Source organism: Enoplosus armatus, chromosome 19, assembly GCF_043641665.1.
Source record: "Enoplosus armatus isolate fEnoArm2 chromosome 19, fEnoArm2.hap1, whole genome shotgun sequence".
Taxonomy (NCBI): domain Eukaryota; kingdom Metazoa; phylum Chordata; class Actinopteri; order Centrarchiformes; family Enoplosidae; genus Enoplosus; species Enoplosus armatus.
The window spans coordinates 11,174,691-11,189,779 of record NC_092198.1 but is presented as its reverse complement, the minus strand read 5'-3'; the positions used below and the strand labels follow the sequence as shown (position 1 = coordinate 11,189,779).

Sequence of the window (15,089 nt, the reverse complement as noted above, 5' to 3'; positions counted from 1 at the left end):
GAGTGAGTGATTGTGAACGTTTCATGTATGATATCATAGCAGGGGAAAATTGCAAAAACTAAAACATAAATGTGCTTCAGAGTTATTAGTTTAGAGTTCCTCTCTCAGAACTGGACACCAGTCTAGTCTCAGTAACACACATGGTCTCTCCTGAGATGCAATTATTTTTATATGGTCTGTACAGTGACATATGTACCATACTGCAGCACTCTAAATTAAGACTGCCATTGGACATATTTACTTTTTCTTTTCATATCTAAATCTAATCAACAAATTTCGAAACAAAAAAATGACTTTGAGCACTATGTAAGGTAAGAGACTGACAATCTTGTATATCACAGAGTTTTGTCCTAATTGCACAGCTTTATGTGGGGATTAAAGTGAACAAGATCATCACATCTTCTGTTTCAGAGTCAGAAGACAGTTTGTTTCTATAATGGCCAAGGCTGAGTTGTGTGAAGCTCTAATCTGACCCCAAATCTGTGGTTAAAATTACCACCTCAAGCATGGGATTAAGGCAAGGTTGTGTAACAGTCTGAAACGGATCAGTGACAGTGAATATTGTCAACTTGGTTCAACCAAATTGTCCTACAAAGAAGCTGACATTAGAGCTCATAATACCTGAGCTTTCCATCCCTGTTTTGTTTTGTGTCTTACAGCCATTATGGCCTGATTTAAAATGATCAGAAAATTGCTTCAGTATGCACAGGTCACACTTTCAAACTGTGCATGCAAAGGTCAGATCAGGTCAAACACTCCATTCAAAATGTATAGCTCAGGGATCATTGAGTCCTAGAGCTCATAAATGTGACCATGATCCCAAAGCCAAAATTGATTTTCTGACCATCATAGTGGCAGTCTTGTTCCAGACTACTGGAGCAGAGAGAAGGCCATGCAAAGGCATTTCTCTAAACAACAAAAAAAAGAAGATTTTCAGCTCAGTTCTTTATTTTCCCACAAGAGGAAGTTCTTTTTGCAGCATAAAAAAACATCAGTAAAACAATAAGAGACATTAACAGCATGAAATCTGTCTGCTGGTTGCTTCTGTCTGTCTGTGATTATGAAACATCGTCACGTATGAGAAACAGAAACCACAAAACTGTACTGTAAGTGTAGGGGAGTGACATACAGTAGGCCTTTACATTACTCTGAAGGCTAGAGAGTGGGAGGAGGGTGGTGGTGGGGTCTTGGGCTCTATTACCATGGCAACACGTCTCCATGTGGAATAACAGCTGTGGCACAGAGTGTTATGGCGTTTTTGGCCCACCGCCCAGCAGCCCCCCTCTAGCCAATGGTCTTCTTTATGTCTCGCCCTTCACTTTCTGCCCCAGCCCCCACGTAAGCTGCTGCACACTGTTTGAATCTTATTACACGATGACGAACAAAACACTGGGGGCCCAGGAGACCGAGGGAGCTTTCTGATTGGCCGGTGGGAGGCGGGCTTGCAAGTGTGTGTGCACACCCAGGGAGACGTCTTACATAAGAGGCAAGGCTTCCCTCGCTACAGAGAGAAAAAGAAGTAAAAAAATAAATAAATAAAAAATAAGTGAAGACCATGTCACATGCGCCTTTGTTTCTGTTCAAAACACCTTCCTCCACCACCCTCTCAGTGCCTCTTCTTGGAAAGCTCCCTCTGTGTCACATTCACATGCAGAAATGCAAAATAAAATTTGTCTGTGGGGATATTTTGCCTCTGAAACAGGTCTACATGTGTGCATAGATTCTGTGTGTATGTGTTGTAAATCCTGAAAGATGTATGTTGATTTTTCAGTCATGCCCTCGTCCACAGCAGGCTGCTCTTGCTTCTTTAAGACCATCTCACAAATAGACACTCTGTTCCCGGCAGTAGGAAAACTGAATTAGAGCCATATGTGTAACATTTCAAATCCAATGCAAACATTGATTTTCATTTGCAATTCCACGTTGCTACCAAGCTCCTGGAGGTAGACGAACTGCATTCTTTCATATGAGGGAGAACAGAAATGACACTAAGTACTATTTAAAGGACTTTACCATCAACGGCACCTGTAGCACAAATGGTGTGTCCTGTTTGCTTCCCTGCTAGTTGTCTCATCTTTCTTTGTGAACTGAACACCTTTTATAAAGAGCTAAAACTTGCTTTCAAAGGAACAGGACACACTTTTGTAGTCATGCTAGTGTGATTAAGGTACTTCAGAGTTCATTTCCATGAGGTGTTGACATTGTTCTGTCTCTGGTTATACAAGCTGCAAAATCTTAGGAAAACAAAGATAATATTATTTGTAGAACATCTGATGGATGTGAGAACAGTGTGAAATCATTCCTACTTGAGTTACAGGATGTGTGTGTGGAAAAAGCCTGCACACAGTTTCATGAGTAAATTATGATTTTTCATTCCAGGCGGAGAGCACACCTGCAGCTTTATTGACACCCATTCACAGAGGAGAGGTGCTCATTAGTGACGAGAGCTCAAGAAGTGTTTGGAGCATGCATGCTCTCCAGTCTCTAATGAAAAATGCATCTTAGTTAACATTGAATTTTAGCTGAATGAGGCGAATCTCTCTGCGCACTCTCTGCGGCATGACTGCAAAACAAAACTAAACAAGGTCACACCGGAACAGCTGCAATTACTGACACAGAGAAATTGAAGAAAGGCTATCAAGCGTGTAGTGAAGGACACTGCTGTGCTCAGGGTTACAGTTTATGATCCCATTCTGTGTTTATTGATGTGCTGAGAAGGACACTTTTCTCATCTGGGATCGTTTTGTTTTTGTGCCTTCTGACTAGACTGTGGCTTAAATATTTTGATATGTTTAATATGTTTATATGATTGCCTGCAATATCAACCCCACTTCTCTGTACGAGATCCTTTTGGGGAAATACATTTGTTTATTTGTGACACACACTGGAGAAAATATGAACAAGGGAACCAAAGCCAGTTTGGGGAAAGCTATAATTTGAGTCTGTGCCACTGTGCTTGATTCTCATGTGCAACTCACTTTGCAATAAATATGAAGGCAGTAAAGGGTAAGATTTAAATATCTAAAATGTTAATTGTAGTCAGTGATCATCCACATCCACTACTAAAACATGTAATTGACTTATTTTTTTACACTCCATGCTGAAACAAAAAATGCAGTTGGTTAAGGCAGTAAAGGGTAAGCACTTGCACAATGAGTCCAATTCACGAAACAGGAATTTAATGAGTCACAAATGCCACCTGTCATTGCATAAGAGAAAAAGTTTCCAGCGTTAACCTTAACATGCAGTGAGGGCACATTTACAGCTGCGCAGTTACGGAGACAGCTGGATGTGTTTTCTCAAATGTCCACGTGTGCAAATCACAACTCTTGAATTACTTCTTCAAGCCATTTCATTCTTTGCGTCGCTTCTGGTTGGAGCACACACAGAGTTATCTATGGATTATATTACAGGTCTCAGCACAAGCTCAAACCTTCACCCGTTGAACTGAAACAGAATATACATACGACATACTCATATCCTCTCACGCAACACTGGTTTCAACCTGTTCAGGAATGCTGGAAAGGCAATATTTTGATTACATTAAAAAAGGTCAAATCTGATGATTGTAATTTCAGAGTGATTCTGCATGCCACTGCACTTTGCAGACTCTGGTGCATCTCATCTACGGGGGGTTACACACCGCCAGCAATGCTGCAATCGATATCCATCTAACACTCGACAGCTTGCGTAACTCACAGCCCAATAGGATTGCTTGGCTCGGCAAAAGAAAATAAATTCCTTCAATATTTAACCCATCTAAAACTCTGTTAGTAAAGACAGATCTGTGTTCTCAGGAGCTAAGAGATCACAGTTAGAGGCAGCGAGGACATTTTGTACTCAAATGTTTGCCATGGCATGTTCTCTGACACCCTGAGGGTAAGAACTGAGGTAACATTGCCTGTGGATTTTTTTTTTTTTTTCCATACAGTCTATAAACTTGTTAGAGATTAAATGGCCTCTTCATGTTGTGAAGGTGTGAAAACGACAACAGAAACCGGCAGAGGTATGTGGAAAAAAAGGTTTTATTGTCAAAGCCCATGTGAGCGAAAGAACAGACAGAACCTGCTAAGACTTTTCACATAGAAAACAATTTCAGCACTTTTAGAAATCATTGAAACACCGACACATGTGGCATAGTGTCACATTTCCCTTTTATTTCAAAATAATCCCCCGAGTTGATGAAAAACAAAATAACAAAAAGTGTACACTTACAAACAAGAGCGTTAAGAAATGCTTTCACTCGATGAAGCTCCCACATGTTTAACACTGACAGACAGAATAAATAATGTTACGTGGAATAAACAGAAGAACAATTCTTAAGAATTACCACTCTGCACTGCTTGAAATACAGACGCACTGTATCAGAAATCGCCCCAGCAGGTGATTAGGCTCATTTACTTGTAAGTAATTGTAATTTACAAATCCACATCAAAGCACACAACTTGTGCATTTGTACGCCCCTCAATCCAAAGTTACTGATTTTACTGAGCTTTAGGCCCTGAAAACCTGAATTTTAACAATCCTTGGAAATTTTGCAGAAAACAAAAACCCTGACCGATTTGGATTTCCAAAGAAAAACTGGTGGAAACACTTACAAATACACAATGCAACATTCTCCGTTTGTTTAAATTGATTTTTGCCCAGAAAACATTGCAGCATTTTGCGCAATTCATCAACATGCAAGTCATCTCCTTTTTCATCCAAACACAGGCCACGTTTGTTATCCCTGATAGCGCTGACAACCTGCCACTGACAGACTGCTCCTCACCGAATCTCCAAGGAGAAAATAGAAAGGGAAGGAGAGCAAAGCAGGGGTAGATAGACGAGAGCGGGGGAAGGATTGTCTAGCCCTCACTGACCTTTACATTCTGGAGACACGGTGGCTTTGTGCCAGGCAAGCAGAGCCCTTCTGATTTTACAGAGAAATGAGAGAACGACTATGTACAGGCCACGTTTCTCTATTCTCTTTGGTCAGTATTTTACATTATGTACAAAGAATACTCGGACCAATGGTGCGCGCCCTCTCAGTTGGCGTGAGCCATGCGCCTTTCTGCTCCAAAGAAGTTGAGCATTGTCTGGACGAGCTCTGGTAGATCGTAATCGTGCTTCCAGCCCCAGTCCTTCCGTGCGTTGGAGTCATCGAAGTTCATTGGCCAACTGTCAGCTGGAAAGAAACACATAAGCGAGACATAGAATTTTATTTCTAAAGAAAAACTTGCTGGTTTCTATCTGAGTAACCTGACTACAGAGCTGCATTTGTCAATAGCTTCTTTACCTTCAAGTGATACTACGCAGCTTTTGAAAGACAACCCCCCCCCAATCTTCTTCTTGCAAATGAAAAGTAAAATTCATGAGAAATAAAAGGCACCCTTGCTCAACTTAATACACTCAGGGTCTTTTTTGCTGTTACAGCCTTACTTGGTCTGGTATGACCAGTAGCTTATGGTGGCTAATGTTGGTCAGCTGTAAATAGATACTGCTGTGTTACTGACATTACTGAGTCAGTTTGTTGACTTTGACTTTTCTCTACTGTTTCTGTGCCAGGCTCAATAGAATCTGAGGAAATGAAGGTAAATCCAATCTGCATTTGTCCTGTATTTAACAGTTGTGGCCACAGCCGTCGGTGTTCAGCTTCACAGACTTCCTTTAAACAAACCAAAGGGAGACTCACCAATGGCCTGTCGTACGTGGTCAACGTCATACGTGACCTCCAGCTCAGGCATCTGCTTCTGGAGCTCCTGGGCCAGTTCCTCGGGGGTGAAGCTCATGGCGTTGATGTTGTAGGTCCTCATGCTCAGCGTGTCAGCTGGCGCCTCCATCACCTCCAGGGTGGCACGCAGGCAGTCGTCGATGTACATCATGGGCAGCCGTGTGTCGGGTTTCAAGTTGCACTCGAACTTGCCGGATTTGATTGCATCGTGGAAGATCTGGACGGCATAGTCTGCTCAGAAATAAAAACATTGTGATTAAACCAACTTTGACATAAAACCTTCTGATCAACTACAGAAAATAAAAAGCAGGGTGTGGTAGCTGTTCAGACAAGTGAAAATATGGAGATCATCGCATCGAGTTATCTGATGGCCTAAAAATACAACAAGTCTCGACGACTCTCTGGAATAATTCGGTTACATAACAAACTTGTGACATGACAGGAGCGGTACAGGAATAGACATCCATTAAAGTTGAAACCTTGTATATGGTCTGAATATCATCTCCCTCACCTGTTGTGCCACCTCCAGGCATGGAGTCAGCAGAGATGATTCCTGGGTAGCGGAGACAGCGGAAGTCCAGGCCGTAGCGGTGGTGGTAGTACTGTCGAGGAAGAGAAAGGAATCAGTTATTGATCATGAACAGATTACATTTAAAAAAATGCAACAACTTAAATACAAGAAGAGAAGAATAATGCCATGTTAAGTTGCCAGTAGGAGTGCATGGTTTATATGGGGTCTTGTTTTGGAGTAGCAAAAGAGGGAAAGAAATCGGAGATCTAACCTCTCCCATCAGCTCAGCATGGACTTTGGAGACACCATAGATGGTGCGAGGTCTCTGCACACAGAGATCTGGCGTGGGGTTGCGGGGAGAAGTGGGGCCGAAGGCACCGATGGTGCTAGGGACAAACAGGCGCAAGCCGTGCTCCGCCGCAATGTCCAAGATGTTGTGGAGCCCTAAGTAAACAGACAAAGAACCACACCATGAGAACACTGCACCTCACCTACGTTTAAGGGAACATTATTGTTGCTGTCACGATACTTAGATCCCATGAGACGAAGTTAGCTAGTCACTAGTGTGCTTACCTGTGATGTTAACAGAGCGCGCCAGGGCCACGTTAGCCTCTCCGACAGCACTGAGGAGGGCGCTGTAGTGAACCAGCCAAGTGATGCGGTTGTTCACCACAATTTCCCGCAGGTTCTTGTAGTCCAGGATGTCTGAGTAGATGAAGGGGCCTGGCGGTGATAGAGATGATTGAAGATTCAAGTCAACTGTTAAATGTGTCTTGTATAAAGTATTTATTTAGAATTTATTGTATCATTATTAAGTGGAAGCAGTAGATGCAATGACTCTGCTTGTGTTTCAGGGCCAACCCCTAGCTTGCAACAGACGTCCTTATAGCAGCTAACAAGCTCTTATTGTAAATGTGTGTTTCTTTCCTGTTACATGTATTTTTTCCTCATATGTCCTTTAAATTAAAAGCTCAGTTTTGTTTACAACTGGAAGCTGTTAACAGCGACCTTGATTACTGGACGTTAGCAGAACAAAGTCACTGTGTGTCACATACTGATTTGGAGTCATCACATCTTCATTTTTCAGTAAGATATGCCTTCCTCTTGAGCATAAATGAATGAAAGTCAATCAGAACTAGACAGGCTTTAATTGCAAACACTGTTGATCCATTTGGCAATAAAACTATGGTACATTTGTAACACATTAACAACCCTTATTGCCAAATGCCTGAAATTTTGAAGGGTATTAGTCACAGCTACAACACATTTTGACAACATCTAGGTGTTGTTCCTTGATTTACTGAACTTGTTGTCTGTCGTTTGGACAGAAGCATTTGCTAAATGAATGTAATGTAATTAGACACACCCTCTTGCAATCTTGCTTGAGTCGGATTAATTTCAGACTGCACAACTCAATTCTTAAACAATATACAAGTTGACTCACCACTGTGGAAGACGTTGCTTGGAGGTTTCCGGATGTCAGACAGAATGACGTTGTTCTTTCCAAACCTCTTCCTGTGAAGCAAATAGCCAACATTATACAACTTGAAAACAGAAACTCTTCTCACGTTGCTGCTGCAGGCAAACTACGTGTAATTTGTGCGCAGACAAAATGAGAACTTTTACCTCAACAACTTGGCGAGCCCCACGCCGAGCTGACCCAGGCCACCTGCGTTATTACATGGAGAGGGACAGAAAACACAAGTTGTAATCGGAGGTCACTGAACACATTAAATCATATAATAATCGTTAGTGCTGGTTTCCATGGAGACTGAACTAACTAAGGAGGAAAGTGGGCCATAAGAAAAAAGGCCACAGCATTTGCCGCCTACACTTTGTCTTTAACAGTCGTCCCTTTCTGCTTTCATCGCCAAACTTGTAAGAAATCCTGCAGAGTACAACTTCTCTTCATAAACCTCATCTTAACTTTGAGGCATGATAAAAACGTTGTTTAAAATAGATTGTACTGTGCTGAGTTTAATAAGTAAACTATTAAAAAGAAAACAGAAGCTGCGTACCTGTAATGAGCACCTTGGGGTGGTCTGTTTCCGAGAAGGACACGGAGTGGAAGCTGGCGTCAGACGTCACCTGCCGAGGGGAGAAGCTGATGTTGCGCACAGCCACCGTCAGGGGCTGGCAGCCGCACCCCGGGGTGCTGAGCAGGGCCTGCTTGGCCACCTTACTGAGGGTTCTGATGACAGGCATGCTGGTACCTGCGGAGGAAAAGAAGGTGTTCACACTTCTGGGGAGCATCTGGGTTGTTAAAGTCAGGCAGGCATCAGCAAAATTCAGTGTGTCAAGTTTTTTTTTTAATGTGAATATCTAGATGTACTATTCATGTTACTGCCATCATCTGGTGGCCTCTTTCAGTGCATTTTTTGGCCAAGACACGAAGGTCTGTGTCAAGAGATTTGGGCTCCTCTCCAGACATCAGGCGCCAGGAGGCAGACAGACAGACAGACAGACTGAGGACAGGGCGACAAAACTGGCTCTGAGGAGTTCATTTAAAACACTTTCGAATTTTTATCTGCGGCAAAATGGTGAAACTCGCAACAGTGACAAATCTTCAGAACAATGGAAACGGTCAGAGATGCCAAATGTGCCAGCAGGGGAGACACGTAGGCTACACTCATGCAAATGACAGGCTATTGTTTCCACCGAGGCGCAACGGAGCACTCGAGCACAGAGAACCGCCAAACATTATATAGACTTCACTCGCTGTTCACTTTTACAAAACTTCACAGCAGACATATATTTCAACATGCATTTCATTGTCTGGAGACGCACACGACTACAGAACACAAGCAGCATTAACGTGGCACACTGAAAGCAGCTCTCTAAAGTGCACCATCATGTACAGACAGCGCGGTAAGTTTCATCTCGCGAAAAGCGGCTTTCTCCATTAGTTCATCACCGCGCCGCCTCAACTTCAGCGCAACGCATCATTTCAGAGGCGAACTTACCGAGAGTGCAGTGAGCGTCCCAAAAAAGGACGGGAGAGAGTAACTTGAGAGTATTTATACTGCCCTGCCTTCAACGAGAGCCAATCAGGGAGAGAGGGCGTACAGTAGCAGACGAAAACAGTGCCAAGAACAGATCCACGATCAGACAGGACGGGATTTGGAAATATTTTTGGAACCTTTTTTTTCTCTAGAAATTACTTCATAGATCTATGTGTGCAACACTTTGTAGATTACTTCTCTTTTGTAGTAAAAAAAAAGAAAGTACAATGTAATATACAAGAGCATTATTATTGTTGTTATTATTATTATTATTATTATTATTATTATTATTATTATAGGTGTAGATTATAGATTAAGCATCAACAGTAAAACTATTTTGCGCAACAAAAAAAACCGTGCGCTCCTGTTCCATCTCTTGACCCTTTGCTCTCCTCACAGCATGTGCTGTTGACTGTTGTGCCAACAAGGTTTAACGTGCACATCATGTAAGCCAGTTGCGTAATAGCCTAATAACCCTAACCCCCCCCCCCCCCCCCCCCCCCTCCACACTTTTGGACCTTATGCGGCGCGCCATGGTCGGGATCTTTGGAGATAAGTCTATAATTTAGTGGTTTATTAATGGACGGGTTGCTGGGCGCCATGGACTGGGTTGGTGAGCAGCAGTGCGATCCAGAATACTATTTCAAATGTAATCTTTTCTTTTTAAAATAGGGATCTGTGAGGCGCAGTCAGCCATCCAGACAAATTACACCAGGCCAGTGCGCCGGAGTGAAGCTTGACCCACTGCCTGAGCTCAACACGTCACTGTTACACTGGCAGCCTGATATAATTCAGAAGATCTTTGCTTCTGGAAACAGAAGAGCTCCACGCGAGCACAGAAACGGTGAAATATCGGTTAAGCATATTAGAAAAAGGCCATTATAATGAAATAAAAGAAGCACATTAACAGGCAGCACGTGGTCGCGATGAGCAAATGAAATGCAGGATGGCTCATATTGATAAATGAGGTTAAAACATTAATTTAAAACACAATCTGACTAATAGCCTACAGGAAATATAACGGAGGCAGTTTACTCACCGGTTAATCTATAAGCAGCCAAAACTCCTGCCGGACTTGCTGGACGAGAATGAGATACTGCTTCCTCTCTGAGCTGATCCTGTAGCCTTCCGCTCTGACGTGTTGTCTGTGTTATCTCCGTCCAGTGTTGCATCAGCTGCGTCTTCAAGCTATATATCAGCGGCCATCTGGTTTCAGGGGAAGCCGGCTTTCTCTCGGATTGGTGGAGCCTCGGAGGTGCGGTCCTCCCTCACAGACCACGCCCCGCTGCCCGCTGCTTCGGCGCGGCTGCAAGTCCTCTCCATTCACTGCCAGTCAAATCTGAGGCCACGAGTACGGTTTTACGCGTCGTCTCCAAAAAAAGAAAAAAGAAAAAAAAAAGAAAAAACTGATTCCACACACGGAGCCATGTGGTGATTGATACTGCGTGAAGCCATATTAGTGATGGAGCCTTGTGGTGTAGGGGATGCAAAAATGACACAACCAAACTACCACAAATAACCTATTATATTGTATTGCATTACATTATATTGTATTATTTATGGCTGATTATTTACATTAACAATTGATCTGCCAATTACATTTTCGATCATTATCATATGGTGTTTAAAATGGCAGAAAATGGTACACAAAGTCACAATTTCCCAGAGCCAAATGTACGTACTGACATTGCTTATTTTGTCTAAAACCCAAAGATATTCAGTTTACTATCATAGAAGACCACAAAACCTGAAAATATTCACATTTAACAAGCAGATAAGTATGCTATAGTATATTTTAATTTCAATATTTACATCTAAAAATGTAAGATGTGAGTAAATCTAGGTTTAGTTGGGTTTTTCCACCAGGTTGTTTTTACAGAAATTTTACACCTTTCAGTTTAAATGTCTCCAAACATCCCCAGATGGCTCACAACTTGCAGGGTAATAAAAAGTACAAATAATAAGAATACTTTTTTAATGCCTTCATATACTTATAACACTTCCTGTATTCCAAACTTTAGATTACTGCCAAATGTCCTCAGAATTTCAAGTCTATATCTATATATACAGCTTTTCCATTTTCCCCTTAAATAACTTTAAGATTGGTTGATCAGTTGGCCTGACACCACAATATACTGTGTATCTTGTATTAACTTGCTCCAACATTGAAGCCGTAGGATGTTTACACTGAATGAAATATTCAAACCCATGTTTGAATTCAAATCGACATATCCTTGATGTCTTATGCATACTTTTATCCATTGCTTCCACAAAAGCCTGACATCTTTGTTATCTTTGGAAACTTTCTTTGGCCACACGGTCCGAGTTTGTAAAGGCTGATGCATGGTTTAAAACAGACTTTAAAGTAATTATTTTACCTTTTATCTCCTGTAATATAACCACTGTATATTAGTTTAGCTGTGATATTTGTATGATATCCCTGAACTCTGTTATACAACTGCAGTGATTCTAAAAATATTATCATGTAGCAACACAAGTGCTGCACGTCCTCAAGAGCATGACGGTGACAACAAGTCAGACCAAATGAGCTCACATGTCTGTACTGTGGGCCTATACAAACACTGAGAGTCAATGAGTCATTGAGTCATTTAAACATGGCTGGACGACACATGAACTTAAAACAAAATCACTGTGGCTGCACTGCACGTTTTTGTGACCTGACAGTGAAAGGGAGTGGTGAAACTCTACAGCCGCTCTGATTTGAATGCAACAGAATCCATTCCCGTTCATCATGGGAAAGGTAGGTTGACTGGCTCTGTTCTATCTACCGCAAACAAACCTCAAAGTCAAACAAAGAGGTTGACGATGTCTCTGAGTGGAGCGAACAAAAGGGCGGGCCTAAGATCTGTGCTGAAACGTGAGTGGTGGACAGGTGCACACCCCCACGCCTGTCATCACTGGGTAGGAAATGACTTGCTCAAAAACAAGTTAATCTGTAAACTGACACACTTTTGTTAAAAACAAAAATTTCTTTAAGGAGAACTTTGCATCCGTTTCCAAAAATCACGGACATATTTTGCCTTGAACATAGATAACCTCCACTCCTCATTCCCAGGCAACGTGATAGGAAAATGACACCTGATAACCGTGAGTGACATAGTTTTGGTTTAGTTTTTTTCTTTTAGTGTTAGTGTACTGGTGATTGCGAGGTTTAACCCCAGCTGAGAACATCAGCAGCAAAGACAAAAAACACAATTCATCATTTCTTCAAGTCTCGCCGACTTATCAATGGACCGACAAACTCAGAAAGACAGACTGTGTTTTCCCCTGAAGTCCATGACTGGCTGTAAATGTGTCTTCACTCAATGTCTACAATTAAATAGGGCTTAATTATCAAGTGTAATATAATTCAATACTACAGTATTACTCCAGAAAGTACCACAAACCCTCATTTCCACTCGACACCTGGTTGAGGGCACACACTGTCCTCCATTGTTCCAAGAGGCTGTAAATGCATCACGTGTGTTTTGAGCCATGAAATGGGAGTAGTGACAGAGCCAAGGCCACATTAATATGGAGAGAAGTGTGGAGCACTGTAAACACTGGCTGCCATCACATGCCTCCACGGAGCAGCTGATCCCTGGCTATTTATTCCCCGGTCACCTCATCAGATGATCCTTTCGTCACAGTGATGGCAACATGTTTTGTGAGGTGGCTGGGCCCCTGTTGACTAATCCTTATGTGGGAAAATTGAATTCTATGTCACCTGCCAGTATGGTGGAAACACACTTTGCATCATGCTGGGCAGTGACAGATGTCACCAGGGCCCCGAAGGTGACACGAGACATAAACCATTGCAGTATTTGTTGTTTTGGAAAATAACAATCAATTCTGATATTTCACCTTATGAAGTCGTTATGGTGAGCATTTTAGCATATCTGGATCGTGAGCTGCAGAATGCTCCTCTATGTTCACCAGCTAATCGCTAACTTTGGCTGTGTGGCATTTGGTGCTGGGCAGGTAGTGCAGGTTTTTAGAGCCTTTTCATAAAAACAGCTGCGATTAGAAACTGGGTCGATGAGAGCCGTGGGACTGAACCAATAAGGTAAAGTTGCTGGCTGTGAAACCAAAACCATGAAAATTGTAAGAGTCCGGTGATAATTCTCTGTCACTACAAGTGACACCGTTCACATGACACATAGTGATCTGATCCAATGTTTTTAAAAATATCGATTAGCGCAGCTTTAAAGTTTAGTACTATTACATCAATACATAAACAAAATTAATCTAAAAATGTTTTTATAGTCGATGAAATGTTAAGACTGATAGAAAAATTACACAAATCTTGCCGTGAGAACAAAAAGTCAAAATCAAACATCTTCTGTGCTATAATTTTTAATGGCTTGAAAATTAAAAAGAAAAACAATTTTTTGAACGACAATATAATTTTACAGACATCTGATCAGCAGTGATAAAAGAACTGAAACGTTTATTTTGCAGTAAGGCATTGCACAAAGCTGATAAGTACAAGAACATCAGAGAAAAGCATTATTTGTCCACAGGGCTGATAATCTTTTAGAGTTTTGTCAAAGCAACAATCATTTAAGGATAATATTAAGCACAATGCAAGCATTTGTACAATTGTAAATCACACCATTACCCTGATTGAACTCACTGTTCCATTCATGCACACACAAAGCAACGGTAGGTAAGGTGTAATTTTTTGGCAAAAGGAAACAAATTATTATAGTGTAGCTATAAGCAACTTTCCCTTTATAAAACAGTTTAGTGTAGTGGCTGGAATCAGTTCAGTTTAGTGTGATTATTATATCATTCAAAGCAGAACAGATGAAATGTGTGAAGATGACATGGAGACAAGGAGAGAAAATCTTACTGGCGGAACAAAATAAGGATGAAGACTGTGGATTTCATTTTACCCCAAAACTGCCATTTTGTTTGGATTTAAAGTGCAGTATAAAACCTTCCTAATAGTATTAATGGGAGTTTCCTTCACCCGTGTACAGCATTGAAAGATGAGCTTTAATGTCAGTGTTCCAAGAAAACTTGGCAACTTTCATGTTGTTTTAAATGTGTTCAGCTGCCTCTGCAATTACAGGTTTACAAGAAACCCCAACAATGTTTTTATGTGGCTTTTCCTGGTCATGGACTCGCTATGATGAGTCGCGGGTTGGTGAGAAAACGATCACTGTGGATGCGGGTGCCTGTGTCATCTGCAGTAAGTCTGATTAGTTGGATATATTGACATTTATTGTTTAATATGGCAGCGGCTGAGTGAGTACTAACAACAAACACTATATTAATTACAAGAGTATGTTTATGATGTGGTGGATGCCTTTCACACAAAGTGCATTAGTTTTGGATCTTGAACTACAAAACAGCAGATATGCATTCCGTTTGAACTTGAACACAGCAATTATTATATAACCAAAATATAAATTGGTCTTTAAAGCAAAATCTCACATTAATATAATATTTTCACTTTTTAAGCAGACAAACCTCTATGTGATTAACTCTGTAAAGTCTTTGCCACCATAATATTGACCAAACATAACCAGGCAAGCTGATGGACATTAACATTTTATAAAGGTTGTGTTAAATAAGTCTTTCTCAACACCACTGGCCGTGCTACTTACTGGAATGTCAAGTAATGATCTGATGAACACACAAGAGTCAGGTTATTTTGGTCGGACTCCTATTAAACAAGCCTCCCCTCTCACTGTACAGTACAGTAGGTGCTGACCCTACCTACGCTTATTATATCATCTCAACGTGCAGCAAAGTCACATGCTGCCTTATAGCACCCTATATGTTGCCATAGTTACTCTGCAGTGCTTCAGTGGCATATACATTCAGCAGGATATTGGGTGGCTGTGTCCCCTGT

General features: G+C 41.5%; 1 protein-coding gene across 2 annotated transcripts; it reads right to left on the bottom strand.

Moving 5' to 3' along the window:
- Nucleotides 1–4,007: 4,007 nt before the first annotated feature.
- tdh (L-threonine dehydrogenase) lies at nt 4,008–10,376 on the bottom strand. 2 transcript variants are annotated; one of them, XM_070925587.1, is made up of 9 exons: nt 10,266–10,376; nt 8,243–8,437; nt 7,851–7,893; nt 7,669–7,739; nt 6,798–6,947; nt 6,496–6,668; nt 6,225–6,315; nt 5,675–5,944; nt 4,008–5,167 (listed from the first exon to the last, which is right to left on the bottom strand). In XM_070925587.1, exons 2-9 carry the CDS (start codon nt 8,427–8,429, stop codon nt 5,028–5,030), a joined length of 1,125 nt encoding a protein of 374 aa, XP_070781688.1. In that variant the 5' UTR covers nt 8,430–8,437; nt 10,266–10,376; the 3' UTR covers nt 4,008–5,027. The 2 variants fall into 2 exon arrangements, with proteins under 2 accessions (XP_070781688.1, XP_070781687.1); XM_070925586.1 differs by lacking the exon at nt 10,266–10,376 and adding an exon at nt 9,188–9,197.
- Between the last annotated feature and the right edge of the window lie 4,713 nt (nt 10,377–15,089).

Coding starts and splice junctions, on each gene's coding strand:
- tdh (XM_070925587.1), bottom strand. CDS start 8,429: ATGCCTGTCATCAGAACCCTCAGTAAGGTGGCCAAGCAGGCCCTGCTC. Junction 6,669..6,797: donor GCGCTCTGTTAACATCACAG/GTAAGCACACTA, acceptor CTGTTTACTTAG/GGCTCCACAACATCTTGGAC. Junction 5,168..5,674: donor CCACGTACGACAGGCCATTG/GTGAGTCTCCCT, acceptor GTTTCTTTCCAG/CTGACAGTTGGCCAATGAAC.